At 44.2% G+C, this 24,013-nt stretch overlaps 1 protein-coding gene across 1 annotated transcript in view; it reads right to left on the bottom strand.

The window, feature by feature from the left end:
• Positions 1 to 450: 450 nt before the first annotated feature.
• LOC119965283 (polypeptide N-acetylgalactosaminyltransferase 10-like) overlaps positions 451 to 24,013 on the bottom strand; it is a 136,866-nt gene continuing 113,303 nt past the window's right edge. The window contains exons 9-12 of the mRNA XM_038795806.1: positions 21,691 to 21,912; positions 20,243 to 20,359; positions 18,508 to 18,657; positions 451 to 5,933 (exon numbers count right to left, since the gene is read on the bottom strand). Of these exons, the coding sequence (XP_038651734.1) occupies positions 5,769 to 5,933; positions 18,508 to 18,657; positions 20,243 to 20,359; positions 21,691 to 21,912 (654 nt within the window). The 3' untranslated portion in view covers positions 451 to 5,768. The remainder of the gene's footprint in view (positions 5,934 to 18,507; positions 18,658 to 20,242; positions 20,360 to 21,690; positions 21,913 to 24,013) is intronic.

The raw sequence follows: 24,013 nt of genomic DNA, 5'->3' as shown, positions 1-24,013 counted from the left end.
GCAATGCACTGATGCAAATTTTCTCCGCAACAGCCAATCAGCAGCTCCGCTCTACTTCCCTCTACTGGATGCTTGCCTTCACTTGAACACGTAGGGTGTCTTTCTCAGGTACAGTGACCGCAATGCATTGATGCAAATTTTCCTCGCAATAGCCAATCAGAAGCTCTGCTCTACTGCCCTCTAGTGTTCTATTGTTCTCAAGTCATTAACTTCGTACCCATTACAGATTGCACGTATGTCAGTTGTTCTACTGTACCTCGCACACTAAAATAAACTCAGGGAACCAAATGTCAGTAATATGTTTGAGTGTACAGTAAGCACAACTTTCTTGAGCTGACTGGCCTTGGAGAAATGTCAGTTAAGTCTAAACCTCACCAACAGGTTCTCAGTTAAAAGCGCATTTTTAGATAGCAGTGGCACTGGAGTAAATTCAAAGAAAACAGTCAAATGTGATAGAAAGTGTCACCTCTTTTTACTAATGCTGCAAAAAAGTAGGGTTACATATGTTGATACATTACAGTAGATAAATACAGTTCTACAATTATTTATATGCACAAATAGAAAATTTATTAAAAACAATTACAAAATCTACTTTTAATTTTTTTACTATCAAATTTACAATTTACCTGGACTATAGCATTCTTTCAACATCTTAACAGAAATGTTACAAGGATTTCAAATTTGTTTAAAATATCAAATTCCAGACAAGTACCAATATTTATCATCTAGTGTTTGTCATTAACCCAGAGTGTGTTATATATTCAGTACTGAATATGTACAGGTGGCAAAAGGTAACTTTGGACAATATGATTCCCAAAACTTTCCACCACTGGGGATTTCCTCACCTCACATCTGAATCTGTTGAAGATTAGTTGGCAGAGACAAATTGCCATGGATTAGTCAATTGCATTAATTTTTGTATCAAGGATCAAAGTGACAACTGTGACTAGCATCATTCTCAACCTGTTCCCCATGACATGGTTAATTACATAATCCTCTTCCAACACCTCTCCACCAAATTCTATCTGCGTGGGAGTACACTTGTCTGGTTTAATTCATAACCGATTGTTGCCAGAAAATCACCCGCAGTATCTTCTTTTCCCATTCCATCACCATTACCTTTGTATGTCCTCAGGGATCTAGCTTTGAACCCCATGTATTTCTCATCCACACGTTCCCCCCAAAAACCAAAAAACATAGCATCAGTTTTCAGATGAATGATGATAGCACCATCCCTCTCAACCCCGCCACTGTCTCCAAGCTATCACACTGCTTTTCCAATATCCAACACTGGATGAGCAGAAATTCCGCCCAATTAAATACAATGTATTGGGATTACTACAGGCACTGTGTTCTACAATCGGTGTTCCTTAGCCACTGACTCCATCCCACTCTCTGACAACTGACTGAGACTAAATTACACTCTTGGTAAATTTAGTATCATGTTTTGCAGAGATGAGATTTCAGCAAATATCTGCACCATCACTAAAATTGCCTAATTTGACCTCAAATATCACCCGACTCAGCACAGCCTTAGCTAATCCGCTGCTGAAATCTTCACCCATGCCTTTGTTGCTTGACTATTCCAATACGGTCCTGACCACCCTCCAACATTCTACTGTCCAATAAACTGGAGGTAAATCTCTGCTGTCGATTTTATTACTTGCACCAAGATCTGCCATCACCTGTTCACAAGCAGACGGCATGGAGGTTAGCACTGCTGCCTCACAGCTCCAAGGACCCGGTTCAATTCTGGCCTCGGGTTACTGTGTGGAGTTTCCACTTTCTCCCATGTCTGCGTGGGTTTCCTCCCAGTCCAAAGATGAGCAAATTAGGTGAATTGGCCATAATCAATTGCCCCTTAGTGTCCAAAAGGTTAGGTTAGGTGGGGTTACTGGGTTAAGGGGATAGGGGGAGGGCCTGACCCTAGGAATGGTACTCTTTCAGAGGGTCGGTGGAAGCTTGAGGGGCTGAATGGCCTCTGTCTGCACCGTAGTGATTCTATGATTGATCTACATTGGCTCCTAGTTAAGCAAAACCTTGATTTTAAAATTCTCATCTCTACTTTCAAATCCAAGCTTAATCTTGCCAAATCCTTGAGCCCCACATACTTCCAAAGACACTGTGCTGCTGTAATTAGAACCAACTGAACATCGTTATTTGTTCCGCTGTTGGTGGCCATGCCTTCAGCTGCCTCAGCTCGGGTCTGTACAATTCCCTCCCTGAACCGTCACACTTCTCAACCTCCTCTAAGACGTTCCTTAAAACCTACTGACCCCAATATTTTCTTACATGGCTCATTGTCAAATTTTCCTTTATAATGCTCCAGAAGCAGCTTAGGACGTTTTATTATGTTGAAGGCACCACAAGTTGTTGTATTTAACCCAAGGACTATGTTTATGAAACTTAGGTTTGAAATATCCCTTAATGAAGGCTTTGGGTTTAAGTTTTGCCTGTCGCTATGCGAAGTTTGTCAGGCCAATAGAACTAGAAGAGATAAAATTAAAACGACAAAAACTGGTATCAGAAGAAATATGTTTACTTAAATGGTTATAAACATTTGGAATAACCTAGCACACTAAGTAGAAGAGTCAGACATGGATGTTGAAAATGCATTCGAAGGCTTGGCTGTCTGAGTTAGATTGGCAGTGCGACAGGTTTTTGAGCCAAATGGCCATTTGCCTTTACAATATTTTACAATCAGTGTAATGACTTTATTTTGATCCGGTGGCTCGGTCATATGTGAATCTATAAGCGGGATTCCAACTTCACCCTTTCACCCACAAAATAATTGTGAACAGTTACCATTCATTTGGGGAAAGCAAGTTCTTTGCAAAGGTCAGCAGTTTGAGAACCCTTCATTCCAATTTCCTGTTTAAAGCAATGTGACCATTTATGGAAATGAGACAAACTGAAAGGTTGGATTACCTCTTCGATCGTATTTGGTTTCTTGACCCTCTCAATTTACATGACTGGTATTTCATGGCACTGGGCACCATGCCAGCAACAAATTTCAACATAATCCAGGGGGGTATCATTAAATGCAAAAGGAGGAAGTAGCCAGGACAACTACTTGATTTCAATGTACTCAAAGTAGTAATGCCTGTTCTAATAATATAGTTTCCTGCACAAACATCAAGGTTTCAGAATGGTGAAGAAAATAGAATTTAAGACCTAAATTCTGAGGTCATCTATGTGGCAGAATGGTTCATGGGCACTTTCAAATAACCACCTTAAACAAGGAGACTTGGTCTGGATTTAAGCTATAGCTAGCTTTTATTGCTGATACTTCTCCCGACTCTCCCCACCTCCTCTAAATTGGTGTTTTGTTACTTTCTCCTTTCCTATTCTGTCTGAGATTTTGAGATGAACTTGATGTAGATTACATAGAAGAAATGCAAAAATTAGTTCTGAGAGGAATAAGAAGGATTTGCCGAGTCCTTCACTGCCTGAATAACAGTGCTGAATTTAGTATCTTGGTACATAGGTAATGCAAGATCTTAAGAACAATACTCAAGGGACAGTAGCCACCATCCGATAGGTATGCAGGGTGTTTCTTTTGCTGAGCCAAATTGGAGGGATTTATCAAATTATTCCAGCCTCCATAATTACGCAGTTGCCAACATGTTCATAACCATTACCAACAACCTAATGTTTCAAAACAGGAGTAACTTTATAAAACATTTTCAAACTGAAGAACCATTTAATAATACAATTTGTCAACTTCCTCAGATGTTTACAATGAAATGATTCAAGTAGTTAAAAAAAAGTAGTTGACGGAAAATACCAGAAAGTATTTATACAAGCGGTGTGAGAGCCAGGGGACATTCAATTTTGAGAACTGTACATTTGAACAGGTAAAGAACTTGTAGTTCTAACAATGATTTTAAATTTGTGTCATAATATATTGTGTAGTTGATACTTAGACCATCCCAAGTTATTATGCTGCTCTTACCAAAAGGCCATTTCAAATGCACATTCTCAACTGTCACATTTCCTTTGTAATATTACATAGTTGTGAGGCCAACTTATCTTTGTACTTAAGAGCAGGCATTTTACATACATATTTGATACATGCGATATTATTTTGATTTCTCAAAAGGCATTCTAACCCATGATTAGAATTGGACTGAAAGCACGTCCTCATTTAATGCTTATATAAATGGTCTGAAGAAACGGGTAAACTGTCTAAAAGCCAACACGGGCGAACAAATCATTTAATATTTAACTCATAGCACCCCTCCCTCTATTACTTTTGGATTTTTGAAAATAAAATGAGTTCTGCTTGTGGGGGAGTCGAAAACCAGGGATTATAAATATTAGGGACCATAAATTAAGACACTCATTCATAAATTCAATAAAGAATTCAGGAGAAACAGTTTTACTTAGGAATGATGAGGATGTAGATTGCTCTTTTATGCAAGATGTAATGCATCCTTTTATTTTCTTGTATAATCCCATAAAAGTTCTATAAGGAGCTTTGAATTGTCATAATTGAGTCTGAGCATTTCACAGAAATTATTCTCTCTAAAATCATGCACTATGGAAAACATAGTTCATAACTATGCAATTCCTATAACTCTATTCTCCAGATGAGCTGGTATGGCAGTTGAATTGTGCATAGACATAAATAATGAGTAAAAGCTTAAATACTCCCCTACTGCTGATCATTTTTGTTTCCTTTAAAAGAAAAATTGTGCTCAACCGTTGCTCATAGATTTGAAGTTCAAACAAGATTCTTATGCAAAATTGCTCCGAGTGCATTCAAATTTTGTTACAGACATTGCATAAAGTTATTTGAATACAAGTCCTTAAATGTTCTTAAATAAGGTCATTTCTAATAACCACTATCCAAGGTTGGTAGCATGCAGAAATTATCATCTTAAAGTGCAAAACAAAAGGGGTAAGTAAAACCCTGAATCCAGAGTAAAATGCAATGTTGGTGTCGACATGAGAAACATGTAAATGTAGCTTCTTGCTTTGTTGAAAACAAAAAGGTATACAGTCATGGAGGCACCATAGCACATTTTATATTATCCCATTTTATTTCAATGGGGTTCTTCTGAAGTTAACTCTGGTAGTCAAGATAATTAAATAGTGAATAAACTATAGTAATTCCTTTCTTTATCAAACAAGGAATTTTGGAACCACGACAAACTCCACTGTAGAAAAAAAAGAGCTTTATACAGCTTGGATCCTTATCCAGTTTGGAAAGTATTGCAGTCAATCTTAATTGTTAGTTTTCACTGCACAGGTTTCTTTAAAGTGCTATCATATCAGCTAATTTAAATAATCACTTGCAGCAATTTAGCGAGATTATAAGTTTCCTACATTATAACAGTGACTACATTTCAAAAGTACTTTGTGGGCTGTAAAACGCCTTTGAGACTTTCAGTGATCATGAAAAGCACAAATGCAAATCCTTCCTTTTCTTTAATTAAATTAGAAAATAAATTGGCCAAAGAGTGAGTTGGCTATTAGCCTGGGTGAGGTATGAACCATAGTTATACATGTACTCTCTGCTTTTCACCTGCCAAGGCACTAGAAACTAGAAGTTTATTATTTCAGCACACAAGCATTTGTACACTTCAAGAGTGCGTGATGTCATCATTAACAAACACCTGCCTATACCTGATTCATTCCTGAGATTAAACCTTTCAATATACCCTAATTATAAAAAAAACCTGGATTTAGCTATAAAAACATCCCATACAAACCACCCTCAATAAAAATGAATGATTACATCTCAGTGTTTTAAATACAAGTCACTACAGGTTTTTCATGTTCATTTTTTCCAAGACTGTTGCATTTATATTTTCAAATATCCACTGTTGTGTGGGAGATGAGGGGTTACAGATATTCATAAAAATGTTTTTATCTGTTGCACTGCAGTCCATACAGCTATTACTGGCTGGATGGTACAGAGTCTTGTCCTGGAAGACAGAATTTTTTTAAAAATTGAGTAAATTATTTTGATATCAGCATGATAACATCTATTATATGTACATTTCCTCTTGCAAACATGCTTAACCTGTTTTGTTTCATAGAAATAAAGTTTCCACAGCCTGTGAAAGGAGAATAAAATTACCAGCCTAGAGTTCCAATTCCTGATAGTTACTCAGTAGTCCCTACTGGAATGCAAACATGTTTTGATATTGGTCAAAGACATGGCTAAGTGCAAGTATGATGATTCTGAAGCTCACTGTACTGCATCTCCTGGAGAGGAGAAATATTGAAGGAGATCAAAACAGAACAAACATGCTTTGAAATGTTGGAAATACTCAATAAGTCATCAGTTAAGAAAGAATATCTGCTCTGGGTGCAAATGGCACCCATTTTGACACATAGAAGATAGGAGCAGGAGGAGGCCATTTGCCTCTTTGATCCTGCTCCGCCATTAGTCACGATCATGGCTGATCGTCCAACTCAATAGCCTAATCCTGTTTTCTCCCCATAACCCTAGATCCCATTTGCTTCAAATGCCATATCTAGCATGTATTCAATGTCTTAGCCTCAACTAGCTCCTGTGTGGTAATGAATTCCACAGGCTCACCACACTTTGGGTGAAGAAATGTCTCCACACCTCTGTCCTAAATGGACTACGCAGAATCCTCAGATTGTGACCCCTGGTTCTGTACATACCTACCATCAGGAACATCCTCCCTGCATCCACCCTATCTAGTCCTGTTAGAATTTTAAAAGTCTCTATGCGATCCCCTCTCACTCATAGATCATAGAACAGTACAGCACAGAACAGGCCCTTCGGCCCTCGATGTTGTGCCGAGCAATGATCACCCCACTCAAACCCACGCATCCACCCCACACCCGCAACCCCCCCCCTTAACCTTACCTTTTAGGACACTACGGGCAATTTAGCATGGCCAATCCACCTAACCCGCACATCTTTGGACTGTGGGAGGAAACCGGAGCACCCGGAGGAAACCCACGCACACACGGGGAGCACGTGCAGACTCCGCACAGACAGTGACCCAGCCGGGAATCGAACCTGGGACCCTGGAGCTGTGAAGCATTTATGCTAACTACCATGCTACCGTGCTGCCACTCGTCTGAACTCCGGCGAAAACAATCCTAACCGAGTCAATCTCTCCTCATATGTCAGTCCCGCCGTTCCTGAAATCAGCCTGGTAAACCTTCGCTGCACACCCTCGAGAGTAAGGACATCCTTCCTTAGAAAAGGAGACCACAACTGCACACAACATTCTCGGCGTGGCCTCACCAAGGGCCTGTATAATTGTACAAATACCTCTGCTCCTGTACTCCAAACCTCTCGCAATTAAAGTCAACATACTTTTTGCCTTCTTTACCGTCTGCTGCACCTGCATGCTTACCTTCAGCGACTGGTGCACAAGGGCAGCCAGGTCTCGCTGCACAATCCCCTCTCCTAATTTACAGCCATTCAGGCAGTTATCTGCCTTCTTGTTTTTGCTTCCAAAGTGAATAACCTCATATTTATCCAAATGACTGCATCTGCCATTGATTTGCCCACTGACCAATCTGTCCAGATCATGCCAAAAGATCTCTGCATCCTTGTCACAGTTCACTCGTCCAAATCATTAATAAAGATTGTGAATAGCTGGGGTCCCAGCACCGATCCCTATGGCCCCATAGTTACTGCCTGCCAACTTGAAAAGGACCCATTAATTCCTACTCTTTGTTTCCTTTCTGCCAGCCAGTTTTCTATCCTTCTCTATACAGATCCCCCAATCCCATGCGCTTTAATCTTGCACGATAATCTAACCCTAACCCTAACTCACCTGTTTAATCAATTAGCCACTCAAAACTCATTTTGCGGAATGTAAAATCTGCATGAACCAGTGCAGATCTGCAGCATTTCAAAAAGTTTTTTGTTTTTAAATTCTTGGGAGACTTCCAGTGGCGGCGATGCTCGAGTTAGCCGCACATTCGGCGGGCTCTCACTCCGGCGGGGCTTTAGGGCTGATTCCCCGCGATAGCGGGACTACGGAGCGGCAAAAAGGCGGCCGCGAAAGTGCTGGCCAGGAGGTAGAGGAAGAGAGAGAGAAAGACTCAGAGGCAAGGAGCAGAGGAAACTGACCTGAAACTTAAGATGGCGGACACACGGACCTTTCTTGCTCCAGGAGAAGAAAAATAGTTTTGGAGTCACTGAAGCAGGACAACTTGGACCCACTTCAGATGCTCAAGAGGTAAAAGTTAAGGAGCTGGGAGAAGGAAGGCGGCAGCGAAAGTGCTGAGGAGCGGGCTGCGGCACATGGAACAGCGGGAGTCCAGAAGGCAGAAGAAAAAGGAGAAAAAGGGACAGAGGCAAGGACCTGAAGAAAATTACCTGGGACCGAAGATGACGGACACACGGACCCCGGACTCAGCAATCCAGCAGGCGCTGGATAACATGCTCCAGGTAATGAAATCCAGTTTTGAAGCGCTGAAGCGGGACAGCTTGGACCCAATCCAGAAAGCGGTGGATCAGCTGAACCAGAGGCTGGATGCGCAAGATGTTAAAATTAAGGAGCTGGGAGAGGCGGTGGAGGAGCAGGCGGATGCGCAGACGGTTGCGGCGCTAGAAGTTGACGGGCTGAAAGAGCGGCAGAGAAGACTGCTGGACAGAGTGGAGGAGCTGGAGAATAGAGTCCGCAGGAACAACCCGAGGATGGTCGGCCTCCCGGAGGGGGCTGAGGGAGCTGATGCTGCAGCGTTTGTAGCAGACCTGCTGAAGCAGCTGATGGGGGCCGAAGCCTTTCCGCAACCGCCGGAGCTTTAGAGGGCACACAGAGTGCAGGCAAGGCAGGGGCGGCCGGGCGGACCCCCCCCCCCCCCTCCCCCCCCGCCCGATGGTGCTAAGGTTCCACAGGTTCGTGGACAAGGAGCAGGTGCTGCGGTGGGCAAAGAGCGCCAGGAGCAGCACGTGGAACAACAGTGTTCTCCGCATTTACCAGGACCTAAGCCAGGAGGTGGCTCGGCGGTGAGCAGCCTTTAAGAATGTCAAGGAGGTGCTGTTCAAGAAGCACGTGAAGTTTGGTCTGGTGTTCCCGGCTCGCCTATGGGTCACGCACCAGGGTCAACACCACTACTTCTCCGAGCCCGAAGAAGCGATGGATTTTGCGAGGGATCAGGGGCTGGTCCCGAAAAGAGGCCCCACTGACGCGAATTAGGGCCCGAGGATTACCGTGGGAAGGTACGCCGAATGGGCCTGGACTGGTGTTCAACGGTTTGCTGGGCCAAAGGTGCCACGCGGAACATTTGGGACTCTTTCCTTTGTTCATGGACATTGGTTTGGGGGGTTTACTTTTTTTTCTCTTTTTTCTCATGGGGGTTTTTTTTTTTGTTTTTTCCTCTTTTTTCCTTTTTGGGCGGATTTGTACTTTTTGTGCAGCTCGCAGAGGACACTGGAGCCGGCTTGCTCCAGTGGGTTGGAGAGGGGGATGGGGCGCCGGGGAATGGGGAGGAGGAAGGGGAAACAATGGGAATGAGACAGGAAGGCGTCGGAGTGTTGAGTCACCAGGCTAGCAGATTGGCTAGTCAAGGGAGTCAGGTGTGGGGGGGGGGGAATCACACCCAGTGGATGGCAGGGGTGGGGGTATCAGGGGATGTGTTTGGGGGGGGGGGGGGGGTTGTTCTGCTGACGTGGGTGGGACTTGAAATAGGCACTGGAAAGGAGGTCAAGGGTGGAGGCAGCCAAAGGGCGGGCCAGGAATGGCGCAACGCACGGGCCGGGGGCCGGCCCGAGAAAGGCTATGGCTGACCGGCGTGGTGGGGGGGGGTGGGTTTTGCCCCCCGACCAGGCTGATCACCTGGAACGTCAAGGGCCGGTTAAGAGGGCGCGGGTGTTTGCACACTTGCGGGCTCTGAGGGCGGACGTAATTATGTTGCAGGAGACACATCTGAAAGTGTCTGACCAGACCAGGCTAAGGAAGGGCTGGATTAGCAAATAGTGCAATTTGAGGCAGAGGGCATATCCGCAGACAGGGGGGGCAGATACCTGATGGTAAGGGGCAGATTGGAGGGGAGAAGAGTGGTGCTGGTGAATATATATGCCCCGAACTGGGATGACGTGGACTTCATTAAAAGAGTGCTGAGGAAGATCCCGGACCTGGATTCTCGCAGGCTAATAATGGGGGGGGGGGGGGGGGGGAGAAGAGACTTTAACATGGTCCTTGACCCGGCTTTGGATCGGTGTCCCAGAACGGGTAGACTCCCAGCAATGGCAAGGGAACTGAAAGGGTTTATGAAGCAAATGGGGGCAGTGGACCCCTGGAGAGATAGACAGCCGACAGGAAGGGGCTACTCATTTTACTCGCACGTCCATAAAGTATATTCTAGGATAGATTTCTTTGTACTAAGCAGGGATTGTATAGGGGAGGTAAAGAACACGGAATACTCGGCAATTACTATCTCAGATCATGCCCTGCATTGGGTAGACCTGCAGATCGGGGGAGCGAGCTACCAACGCCCGCAATGGAGGCTAGACGTGGGACTGCTGTCGGAGGAGGGGATCTGCAAGAGGCTTCGGAGGTGTATGCAAAAGTACCTGCAGGTGAATGACACGGGGAGGTCTCAGCAGCGATCCTGTGGGAGGCGCTAAAGGCAGTAGTGCGGGGGGGAGCTGATTTCAATTGGGGCCCACAGAGCCAAGGCAGACAGGGCAGAGATGGATAGATTGGTCAGGGAAATGGGTCGGATAGATGAAGAGCACGCGGAGTCCCCGGGGGAGGTTTTACTCAGGGAGAGGCAGAGACTACAGGCGGAACTGGGGGCACTATCCACGAGTAGGGCCGTGGAACAGCTTAGGAAGGCGAGGGGAGTGGCGTACGAGCATAGGGAAAAGGCTATCAGCTATTTCTGATTTATACCATCTATGGTATTTTGGTTTGTACTAATTTTTAGAGCCTGCTTGTACCCTGCAAGCAGGTACAATTAGTGGAAATTTCCAATGGTGATTACTTTACCTTGGGGGGTATGCAGAAGGCATTTTTGTCACTTATCAACCAGAGATTGTAAGAATATAGGAAGGGTTGGTTATCTCTGTATTGCCTTAGCAGCCATAGTCTCTATGGGAATTTATTTGAATTGTTGATATTGCTTGATCAAGAAGGATAATAGGAATGCATTCAACTTAATTTTTAAAAATGAACCAAAATTGAACTAAAAACTTAATTAATATAATCTTGTTTTAAAATTTAGAGTACCCAATTCATTTTTTTTCAATTAAGGGGCAATTAAGGTGGCCACCACCACCCTGCACATCTTTGGGTTGTGGGGGCGAGACCCACGCAAACACAGGGAGAATGTGCAAACTCCACACGGACAGTGACCCAGAGCCGGGATCGAACCTGGGACCTCGGCGTTGTGAGGTATCAGGACTAACCCACTGGTCAACCATGCTGCCCCGATTAATACAATCTTAACCTTGATCAGATGACCTTACTTGAAGCAAACTTTGTTTTCAGTTGAAAGCGGCGTGTAGTTTTACAGTTGTACACTTTTAAAGCGATGTATAGTTTTACAGTTGTGTACTTTCTAAATTTAAGGATATATTACTGTAATAAAGCTATTCTTGACATCTGATACAATAGTAACATGATTTGCTTTTGTGTGAGTGGGAATTTGATTTTGGAAAATTGACTTGCCTGGGAGATAGATACCTGCAATATCTCTAGACTTGCTAGTAATCTAAAAGTTAACATAAAGCAAGCTAAACATTCTCTGTGCTAAATTAATGGTCCATGTGAAATTACTTTGAACAGTCACAACCCAGCACTGACCAGGATTACTAATAAAAAAGATGCAAATATCTCTCTGATGCAATACAAGATAAATTCTTAAATACAGCAGTTTACTATATTATGATTTTATACAGGAAGAACTCATGAACTATTAATTACTGAGAAACTGAGGAATGATACTCAGGGTTTGTGGTCTATTTGTAAACCCACAATTACATAGTTAGTTCCATCATCAAAGTGAATTGCACCACTTAGTGGCAAGTTGTGGGTTTGCATGTAAAATTCTTGACGTGGCAAGTTCTCAGTAGCAGGATTGGGAAACAGCATGGGTGAATTATCAAGCAGCAGAATCTATTGGGCACCTGCCAGATTGTAAAATCCAAAGCTATCTGCACCAGATGTATGGTGTAGGTACTCCACCAATGTGGTATTATTTTGTGCCTAATAGTTTCAAATCAGCATCTAGGAACAATGAAAAGACAAATTTTTATACAGTAAGGGAGTCAAGGGGCACAGAGCCTATTGCTAACATTGATTGTGGCAGACACTGAAACTCCAGTTAGCAAAGAGGGGGGGTGCGTATAGAGGCTCCCACATCATCGGCCAGGTGCCAGTGGGTCAGGTGTGGATCACACCATCTTGAAGGGGCCAGGAGATCTGTTGAGGGTGGTGCAGCAGTACAACTCAGGAACTCAAGGTGACCATGTAACCTGGTGGCATTAGGCAATCAAAGGGAATTCTCATCTTGCTGGCATTCCCTGTCTCTCTAACCCCTCACCCACAGAGAAATGGATTTCGGACTTTAGCCAGCTATAGCTGTCTTTGCAAATGCATGGAGGTGAGAATGCCAGGGCCAACCCTGGGAGGACCCTGCACAAGAGGACCTGCCCCAGAAGAGCAGCACAAGCCAGTGCAGCTTAAGTGCCGGCGATCCACCAGGCCAAGGAGAAGGTGCAAATTGCATCAGGCCACGTGTGTACTGATGGTGCCTGTTCTTCTGAGGAGCTGCCAGACCACATGTGCCACTGCCAACTCTGGCTCACCAGGGAAATCGTGCACCACCTGTGCCAGATGGTGATACAACTGGCACCGCGTGAGTATGGAGGAGGACACCCACTCTCAATAGCCATTAAGGTGGCGGTTGCCCTCAGCTTTTATACCTCTGGCTCATTCCAGGGACCTGTGTGGGATCACACAAACGTCCGCACACAGGTGCATCCACACTGTCACGGATGCCCTATGCACTCGGGAATCAGACTACACCTTCAACCTGGATCAGGTCCATCAGGATGCCCGTGCAGTCAAGTTTTCCCACCATCACTGGCATGCCCCAGGTCCAGGGGGTGATCGATGGCACGCATGTTAAACTGGTTTGACATGAGGTGCTCTTCATCAATAGGAAGAGGTTCCACCCCTTGAATATGCAGTTGGTGTGTGACCACCAGCTGCACATCATGCGTGTTTGCGCCAGATTTCCAGGCAGAGTGCACCCACATACATCCTGGCACACTCATTGGTTCCCGGCACCTTTGAAGTGCTCCCTTGGATACTGGGTGACACGGGTTACCCGCTGGGAGTCCAAGGCTGATGGCGCCTGTGTGAAGGCCTCAGATCGAGGCAGATAACCCATAAAACAACATCCACACAGCAGCCAGGAGCATGGTTGAACAGTGCATCAGCATGTTCAAGATGCCCTTCCGAGGCCTGGACCGCTTTGGTAAGGCGCTCCAATATAGAACCCAGAGTATCTCAAGCACACTGGGCAATCTCATTATCTTCCAATTACCAACTAGGAGCCCTGGCCAGTGCCAGCTCCACTGCCCTGTCCCACCTCTTTTCCCCACTTCCCTTCTTCAACCCCCTCTCCACCCCCCCCCCCCCCCCCCAATCACACAGAATCCACCTTCTGCTGAGCCTCTCAACCTTTCCCTTCTCCCTCAGTCCTTCCACCCTTCTTTACTTCTTCACTCCACATTCCCCTCCCCTAGCCTTCCATTCCTTCCCACTACTACAGCTCCCACTGTCCCCTCCAAGCGTCATACCAGCATAAAGGTTTTGGGCAAGGGTTGGCAGTATCAGTGGGTCTTGACCACGGGACAGAGGCGTATGATGACGACTCGCTGTCAGATGAGCTCCGCTGCTCCTCACTGAGGAATCTGATTCCTGTCTTTACGATTACATACAACTGTCCGGATGATTGCTGAAGATGCTCTCTCACAGGCCCAAATATGCCAGAGGGGGTTGCGGGAGATGGTTACCGATTAGTGCTCGCTTACTGGAGATGCTGTAATACAAAGCAGGCTCACACTGCTGCCCCCTTTTTTCCAATTAAGGGGCAATTTAGCATGGTCAATCCACCTACCCTGCACATCTTTGAGTTGTGGGGGTGAGATCCATACAGACAAAGGGAGAATGTGCAAACTCCACACAGACAGTGACCCGGGGCAGAGATCAAATCCGGGTCCTCGGTGCTGTGAGGCAGCAGTGCTAACCACTGTGCCAGCATGTCACCTCACAGCTGCCAAAATGCCCTGCCACTTCACGAGGGTGTAATCCTGTGGGTCGTTCATGTTCCACGGGCACCCTGCCCCCCCCCCCCCCCCAACCAACGCACAACACCCAGCCCCAGCCCATCCTTCACACCCATGAAACAGAGGTTAGAGGCAGATCGGACTAGTGGTGCAGAAGTGTTTATTGGTGAGTATTGACAAAACGTGTGACCTGCCCCCTGACTATCTACTCTCTACTACGCCCATGCCAACAAAGTGTCAGCTGTCTGTTTCGTGGCCTACCACGTTTTCTAGGTGTTACCCCAGACAGCACATGAGAAGTGGAGGCAGCCTGCTGCTCTTTCTGCCCTGTGATGCCCGTCGTGGGTATCCTCTGGAGAGTCCAGACAAAGCAGATAGCAATGCTCCCATTGCTGTGTGGAAGGGTCAAAAACAGAGAACACAAGTTAAGACAATTGACAAAAGAACCCAAAGGAAACATGAGAATTTTTTTTTTTGAAAAAACAGGGCAACACGGTAGCATTGCAGATAGCACAATCACTTCACAGCTCCAGGGTCCCAGGTTCGATTCCGGTTTGGGTCACTGTCTGTGCGGAGTCTGCACATCCTCCCCGTGTGTGCGTGGGTTTCCTCCGGGTACTCCGGTTTCCTCCCACAGTCCAAAGATGTGCAGGTTAGGTGAATTGGCCATGATAAATTGCCCTTGTCCAAAATTGCCCTTAATGTTGGGTGGGGTTATTGGGTTATGGGGATAGGGTGTAGGTATTGACCTTGAGTAGGGTGCTCTTTCCAGGAGCCGGTGCGGACTCGATGGGCCAGGTGGCCTCCTTCTGCACTGTAAATTCTGTGATAAATTCTATCATATTCTGGAATATACTGTGGTTGCAATAGGATCAATGTAGCTTTCAAAAGGGAATTGAATAACTGCCCGAATAAAAAAAAATTGTAGATCTATGGGGACGAGACTAGCCGAGTTGCTTTTGTAAGAAAGCTGACACGAACACACAGAACAACTGGTTTGCTTCCATGTTCGATGATTAGTGTTGGTGAAAAATATCCATGTCACAGTCTTGAGTCCATCAACCTCCTCAACTTCAACCTCACACCTAGCCCAGAGTGTACAGGCATCTTGCTAGAACCCATGCTGAGCTTCCACCCTACTTTTGATCTGTGCCAAAACTACTCTGACAAAGGCACTATAGAGTATTGATGCAGGTTTTCTTTAAGTGAACATACAGGCTCAATCTGACAGGAATGGTGGAGGAGTTAATTTCCACCTTGGACACAGTCAAATGAAAGCCAGTAGCAAGCAGCACGGCTTAAACCAAAGATGTTAAGGCCTAGAAGATTAAAGCAACAAACAATATTAAAAAGGACGTTTGCCATCATAGATTATCTTATTTGACTCCTGCATATTTTTTGTTAAGCAATTCATGGCTCCTCTTCTCTTCCAGGTTAACACATTGGTAGCTGCTTGCTGACTGTTGATTCTTGATTAGTAATTTGCATTCCCACTTATTACATTTTAGAAACTAAAAGTAGGAGCAGGAATAGACCCTACAACTCATTGAAGCTTGCCCTGATGTTCAGTAAGACTAATGATGAACTTTTACATCAATTTCACCTTCCTGTTCTATCTTAGTACTACTCAATACCCTTAGCCAAATAATCTTATCAATCTCCTGAATGTATTCTAACTGAGCATCCATAGCCACTTGACAGAGAATTCCAAAGTGATACAAGCCGGAGTATTTTTTTTTCCTGATCTCAGTCTTAAACGGCTAAAAACTTACCTTTAAACAATAACCCCAAGTTCTAAATTCTCCATCCAGAGGAAGCAGCCCCATGGCATCTACCTTGTCAAACCATTCAAGAATTTATACATTTCAATGTGATCATCTCTCATTCTTCTAAACCAAAGCATATATGGCCATTCTACTTAAATCTCTCCTATCCAAGGAATCAATCTAGTGAACCTTCATTAAGGCAAAAAGGTAAAGTCGCCATAATCCCAGATGACCCAGCCACAACTGGAGTACTGTATTCAATTCTGGTTGCCACATTATAGGAAGGATGTAATTGCGCTGGAGGGGGTGTAGAGAAGATTCACCAGAATGTTGCCGGAGATGGAACATTTAAGTTATAAAGAGAGGTTGAATAGGCTTGGGTTGTTTTCTCTGGAGCAGAAGACTGAGGGGTGACCTGATTGAGGTGAACAAGATTATGAGGGGCATGGACAGGGAGCAGCTGTTTCCCTTAGTTGAAGGGTCAGTTATGAGGGGACACAAGTTCAAAGTGAGGGGTGGGAGGTTTAGGGAGGATTTGAGGAAAAACATTTTTACCCAGAGAATGGTGACGGTCTGGAATGCACTGCATGGGAGGATGGTACAGACAGGAGGAGTCACATTCTTAAAAAGTACCTGGATGAGTATTTGGTACATCATAACACTCAAGACCAGGGTCAAGTGCTGGCAAGTGGGATTAGGTGGGCAGGTCAGGGCCTTGCATGCGTTGGTGCAGACTCGATGGGCCGAAAGGCCTCCCTTCTGCACTGTAGTATTCTGTGACAATAGGCTGCTTTCTCCTTTGAGGGGGAGAGCTGACTGGTAGTGATTTAACCTTAGGATCAGCACACCTCAGGCAAAAGGCAAAGTTGAGAAAGCAGAGCTTTCATGAATAACCTTCTGAATACATGTATATTTTTCTTTACGGAAGGAGATCAAAACTCCAGGGGTGGTCACACCAAAGTCCAATACAATTGCAGCAAGACTTTGCTTACTCTTTACTTCAGTCTCCTTGCAATAAAGGCAATTTGCCTTCCTAATTACTTGCTGTACTTGTATGTTAACTTTTTGTGACTAATTCACAAGGACTCCCAAATATCTCGGAATACGAATATTTACTAGCCTCTCTCCTTTTAAAAAAAATCCTGCTTTTGCATTCTTCCTACGAAAGTGGATAATATCACAGTTCACACATTATATTCTATCTGCTACCTTCTTGCTCAATCATTTAACTGGTCAATATCCCTTTGCATCTTCCACATGACTTACCTTCCCACCCAGCTTCGTATCACCAGAAAACAAAGATATATTACATGTAGTTAGCTAAACATAATCTATCTTCCAAGTCATAAAGATAGATTATGTTTTGTTACGAAAGGGAAAATGCTGGAAAATCTCAGCAAGTCTGGCAGCATCTGAAGGGAGAGAAAAGAGCTAACGTTTCGAGTCCGATGACTCTTTGTCAAAGCTAACAGACAGATAGAGTGGGAAATATTTATACTGTGGAGTAGGAATGAAAGATGAGTCATAGCCACAGAAACCCAGGGAAACTTGGTGCTAATGGCCACAGAAGCAAAGGGGAAAGAGTGCTAATGGCAGTCCCCAGAGAGGACAAAAGATGTGAAAGATCAAACAGCAGGGAAACTAACGTCAGAGGATGAACTGTAGGTGTGGGGGGAGGGGAAGGGGGAAGCAAAGAGGAGAAAGGTGCAGGAAATAAAGAAATGGTAAAAGACAGTCAAAATGAAATGAAAACAAATGGGTCGAGGTTGGGCTGATCATCTGAAGTTGTTGAATTCGATGTTCAGGCCGGAAGGCTGTAGTGTGCCTAACCGGAAGATCTTTTGTTACGATCTGAACACCGACCTTTGTGGTACCCCACTACTACACTCTGCCATCCGAAAAATGCCCCATTTATTCCATCTCTTTTTACTGTTCACTAACCAATCCTTGATCCATGCTAATATATTACCCCAATCTCATGAACACAACCTCTTGTGTAGTACCTTATGAAATTGCCTTCTGAAAATCCAAATATACTACTTCCAATGGTCCCTATTACCAGTGCTTTTAGTTAATCCTCAAATATATCCTATCCTTCTAGTTGTGATTTTCTGAAAATAATATCAATTAATCAGGTACATACTTTCAAATGTCACACTTTGTACTGTGACAAGTGTGCTATGATAGATGTGAGATTATCTGAAATATTCCAATAACGTTTCCATTTTAAGTAAATACTGAAGAAATTACAGAAAGTCAACCTCTCATTTGAACTTTTCATTTATCAACACTTAATTTAGTTATTTGAATTTAATATGTTGGATTGATTAATAGGCATTTCAGAGTTAACATCGTCCATCAATTTGGAGAGGAGCAAGTTTACAAAATTAAGTGATATTAAGAAAGACTTCCCCATCTGTGAATTTGTCCTCTAATTGATGTTATTTACACCTGTTGGAAATCATTCCTTTATAACATTTGATTATCATTCACCTTTTTATATTTCCACAGCTGGTTTCCACGCATTCCATGGCAATCAAATAATGTGACTGGACTGTTTTGTGAAACAGCATCAAAACAAAATTTTCTCGTGTGTAGCGGATCCCCAGGGCGTATATCTTCTCGCCAACCCAATGTGAATACCTGATGGGCAAAGTTCAAAATCAAATATGAAAATCAGTAATGTAACAAATTACTTCTGCTGTGCCTGAAAATCTTAACACTAAATATCTACGAAAAGGAATGAGACAACATGGAAAGCAGTTTTTGCGACTGCAAGGCAGTTTCCAGTTGGTTTCTTCAGGATTCAGTACTAGATATGTTAATGATTTGGATGTAAATATAGGGGGCTTGGACAGGTCAATAAAGGTGGTTAAGAAGGCAAATGGGCTCATTTCAGTATTAGCTAAAATATGGATTTAAGATACAAGAGTAGGGATGTTATGCTGGAACTGTACAAACCATTAGTTAGGCCACAACTGGAATACTGTGTGCTGCTCTGGTGACCTCATTACAGGAAGGATGCAACGGAACTAGAGAGAGTACAGAGGAGATTGACAAGGATGTTTCCAGGACTGGAAAAATGGAGCTGAGGAAAGATTGGATAGGCTAGGGTTTATCTCCTTGGAACAAAAGAGGCTGAAAGGAGATTTAATTGACATGTACGAAATTGTATAGGGTCTGGATAGAGTGGATGAGAAGGGCCTATTAACTTTAGCAGGAAGGTCCGGGACTAGGCGGCATAGATTTCAAATGATTGGTAGAAAGATTAAAGGGGAGATGTTCAACATCTTTTTCACCCATGGGAAGTAGGGGTCTGGAACTCACTGTCTGAAAGGATAGTAGAGGCATAAACCCTCAATTCATTTAAAAAGACGTCAAGATATGCATCTCAAGGAGCGGCACGATAGCACAGTGGTTAGAACAGTTTCTTCACAGCTCCAGGGTCCCAGGTTCGATTCCCAGCTTGGGTCACTGTCTGTTAGAAATCTGCACGCTCGCCCCGTGTCTGCGTGGGTTTCCTCCGGGTGCTCCGGTTTTTATCCCCACAAGTCCCAAGGGACGTGCTTGTTAGGTGAATTGGACATTCTGAATTCTCCCTGTGTACCCAAACAGGCGCCGGAATGTGGCGACTAGGGGCTTTTCACAATAACTTAATTGCAGTGTTAATGTAAGCCTACTTGTGGCAGTAAAGATAATAATAATAATAATAATAATAATAATAATAATTATTATTATTATTATTATTATGTGCTGTAACCTGAAGAGCAATGGATCAAATGTTGAAAAGTGGGATTAGGCTGGGTTGCTTGTTTCGTAGGTGGCACAATCATGATAGCCCACGTGAACTTTTTATGTACCATAACTTTCTCCGACTCTAACATAGGATGGAGGATATGTCGAAGCATGTGGTTGGGAGAAGGTATAGCAAGGCATATCTAAAATCAAATTTTCCCCGTAAATCCCATCCCAAAGGCAAACTGTAGCTGCCAGTGGCTCCAACCCCTGATTGAACATATCATACCATCCTATGCATTCACAACAGAGAATGAAGCAGTGGAGGACAGGCAGAAATTAGCAGTGTAAAAGGGAAGAAAAGCAGCAGGAAGGGGAGAGACAGAAGGAGAAGAGGAGAGGCAGAGAGAATCAGCAACATTATATCATAACTAACTGGTTCTTAACTAATTGTTTGTTAATTGAAATTAAAGCACTGTTTCAGCTCATTGACCTGTTCATGAGACCAGGCAGCATCTGCACCATCTTTGATACAAACGTCCAACTTCAGCTGGGAGCCAGAAACCCCATGTTTACTGTCCACACACAGACCAATGCCAACATTGTGAATCTAGGAAACAAAATTGTTTATGTGAATTATAAGTCAACTTTTAGAATTACTTTCAATTTATGAATGAGCTTTTTCTGCTTTCTAAGCTTTGCACAGGGCGATCTAGGGACAATTGTACATTAGACTGATTCAAATCTCTTCGGAAAGTAGCTTAACCGCCCCCTTTCTATAATTATAATTTGCCTTTATCTACCAGCAATGAAAACAAAATATGGACAAAGGATATTTGGCCATCGACAATTCCTTTCATGGATGATGGAGAATCTATCAATAACTTATATTCCTATTTCTATCCCACTTGACTATTTCAAACTATCAGCAAGAATGTTTCTGCATTTTTACCTCATGCATTTCACTGCGTTCCTATGTAACTATTTAGTTAACCATTGCAATGATTTTTCCCTGATATGGTCTGGCTTTCTATTACCTGGACTAGTTAATTCCAATTAAACCAATCTTTTATTAGTATCTCTTAATAAAGTTTGCTGTTGGCCTATTCACCATTTCAGGAACTAGTTGCATCACTGAGATAAAGGTATCCACCATAGAACGGTCTACTGAGGTTTTACTTACAAGGTTTATACTTATTGGGATACTAAGTTTATTTATAGTGGCTTCATGGAACACAGAGGGCGGAATTCTCCATTCCTGAGGCTAAGTGCCGGTGCCAGCGGAGAATCCGCCGGTGATTCATTGTGGGAAAATTGGTGCGAACCCCTCACCGATTCCGGTACAGGTGAGGGGCTAGCACCGGCGCCGTGTGGAGCATCTGTGGATCATGCGGGAAATAGCCAGAGAATCGCCAGGTCCCAAGCCGCGCATGCGGAGGGCTGACGAGCTACACCGGTAGCGCCGGAAAACATGGCGCCGGCCGTGCTGGAACCCTAACCCGCCCACCCCGACCCCACAGCCCAGCCCTGGCCGCCCCCCGGCCCTAGCAGTAACCCACGGATCCCGGACAAGTGTGGCGGCGCTGGACACTGTCCACAGCCGGCACACCAGGTTCCCGACTGCTGTGACCACACGGGACCGGTACGGTTGAGAACCCGGCCAATCGGGGCCGACCATCACAGACAAGCAGGCTGATGACGTGCTAAAGCCTTTGTGACTGCGCGCGGCCCAATGACGACTCTTTGGAGGGGTGGAGCATCACAAATTGGCGCCTGCCCCGAATCCAGCGTCGGAAGCTATTCTCCGCCCGATCACCGATCCTGATTTTGTCGTCAGACTATGGAGAATTCTGCCCATAATACTTAGTACTATCTTGTCTTCTCCCTCATCTAGCTATACTTTCTGCCATAATATGCCCTTGCAAATTCCAGGAAACCCACCTCTCCCCAGGCACTAGCTGGAGGTTCCACTGGTGGATAGTATTGAGGCAAATCCCATGCCACTTCAGTCATGTACCACTTAAAACTTTTGCAATTAAGGGAATTCCTCAGTTCTTTCTGTGCAATCAAATCTCCAGCAGAAATATGCCTGTATTCTGGTCTTCGTTGATAAAGATACTCAGCATATCCATCCATCCACACTTCAGCGACTCGTTTCAAATTCTGTAACACAAATAAAATTTCTGAGTTAAATAAGTAATCAGTCCCTTTTTTTTACATAAAAACTGAACAATACAAACATATCTTGTGAAAATACTTCCAAGGGCTGGGATATTTGGTTAAAATTTCTGAAGTTCAAGCGGTTGAGGAGATACAAAGTTTGTGCTAATGTAGATTGGCAATCATTTGGAATTTGGCATTTCTGTTTTCAGGAACATTGGTTGATCAGATTTCCATTTCTGCATTGGCCATTTCTATCCCTTTGAGAGAGTTGTTTGGTCGTACGTAGAAGTGGCCTTCAGACCTTCTTTATTCAAATCATGAGATGTAGGTGTCGGTGGAAGGCCAGTATTTATTGTCCATCTCAAATTGCCTTCGAGAAGGTGGTGATGAGCTGCCTTCTTGAAGCACTGAAGTCTATATGGTGTAGGTACACTATAGTGCTGTTAGGGAGGGAGTTCTAGGATTTTGACCCTGTAACAGCTGAGGAACAGCGATACAATTTAAAGTCAGGATGGTGTGCAGCTAGGAGGGCGACCTCCAAGGAGTGGTGCTCCCAGGCATCTGTTACCCATGTCCTTCTAATCTAGACCAATGTTTTTCAAACATTCTTTCCAAGAACCCACTTTTCCCAACTGGCGGCCCTTCGGGACCCATGCTGATCGACCTTCGGGATTTACCTCATTCCGAATGCCTCATGCATCAAAATACAAATCCTTTCGGCTTGCCTTTTTAATCATCCTAACTTTTCTTTGTACTGTGGCCCTATTTGCCTCTCCCCGAGTTACCCTGGCTACTGTTTTGCATTTTACTGATCTTTATTTTATTACTTTCTTCGCTTCTCTGACTCAAATTACTCTACTTAGATTCCAATTCCCTGTTATTCTAGTGGAAATATTGAACTCCCTCCCACAAACAACTGTTAAAGCTGGGGGTCAAGAGGAAATTTCCAAACTAAAACTGATACCTTTTGTTTAGTAAGTGTTTGAAAGATTATAAAACAAAGGTGAGTAAATGGAGTTAAAATACAGACCCGTCATAATCTCATTAAATGACAGGAGGAAGAAAAGTTTATTTCCATTTCTACATTCTAATCTTCCTTATCCTGGACTGAACATGTTTTTAAATTCTCACCCAGTCTGTGCACGCTGCCTGCTAAAGTTAATTCCTCCACCCACTCTTCATAAAGAGAAACTAAATCTGGAGGGAGCTGAAATGAAGTGTCAACTTTTTGTTGAAACTATTATTCTCTCACTACTATCCTATCCAAGCTGCTATTCCAGGATAAATATCAGCCAGTGCTCGGGGCGATAGTCCCCTTAGGAGCTCCTGTAGTGATGTCCTGGAACAGAGATGATTCACCTCCAGCAACTACAGCCATCTTCCTTTGTACCATAAGGATTATAGCAGTTCAAGGCGGCACTTCCTAATTACCCAAAGCTATCCACCATCTACAAAGTATAAGTCAGTAGTGTGATGGAATACTCTCCACTTGCTTGGGCGAGTGCTGCTCCAACAACACTCAAGAAGCTTGACACCATCCAGGACAAAGCAGCCTGCTTGATTGGCACTCTATCTACAAACATTCACTCCCTCAGTCCCCAATAGCATCACTCCAAACAGTGAAGAGATTTCACCCCCCCCCCCCGCCGCCGATTCCAATTGACTCCAGTTTTGTCAGGGCTCCTTGATGCCACACTTGGTCAAATGCTGCCTTGATGCAGAGAGCAGTCACTCTCGCCTCACCTCCGTGTCTTTTGTCCATATTTGAACCAGGACTATAATGTGGTCAGGAGCCAAGTGATCCCAGCGGAACCCAAACTGAGTGTCAGTTAGAAGTTTATTGCTAAGCAGGTGCCCATTTGATATCAGTGTTGATGACCCTTCCATCGCTTCACTGATGATCGAGAGTAGACTGATGGTACATAATTGGCTAGATTGGATTTGACCTGCTTTGTGTGTGCAGGACAATTTTCCACATTGCTAGGTAAATGACAGTGATGTAGCTGTACTGGAGCAGCTTAGCTCAGGGTGCGCCAAGGTCTGGAGCACACGTCTTCAGTGCTATTGCCAGAATATTGTCAGAGCCCTTAGCCTTTTGATA

The sequence above is a fragment of the Scyliorhinus canicula genome, chromosome 4 (assembly GCF_902713615.1).
Source record: "Scyliorhinus canicula chromosome 4, sScyCan1.1, whole genome shotgun sequence".
NCBI lineage: Eukaryota > Metazoa > Chordata > Chondrichthyes > Carcharhiniformes > Scyliorhinidae > Scyliorhinus > Scyliorhinus canicula.
Note: the sequence above shows the minus strand (reverse complement) of the source record. Positions and strands in the feature narration are given on the sequence as shown.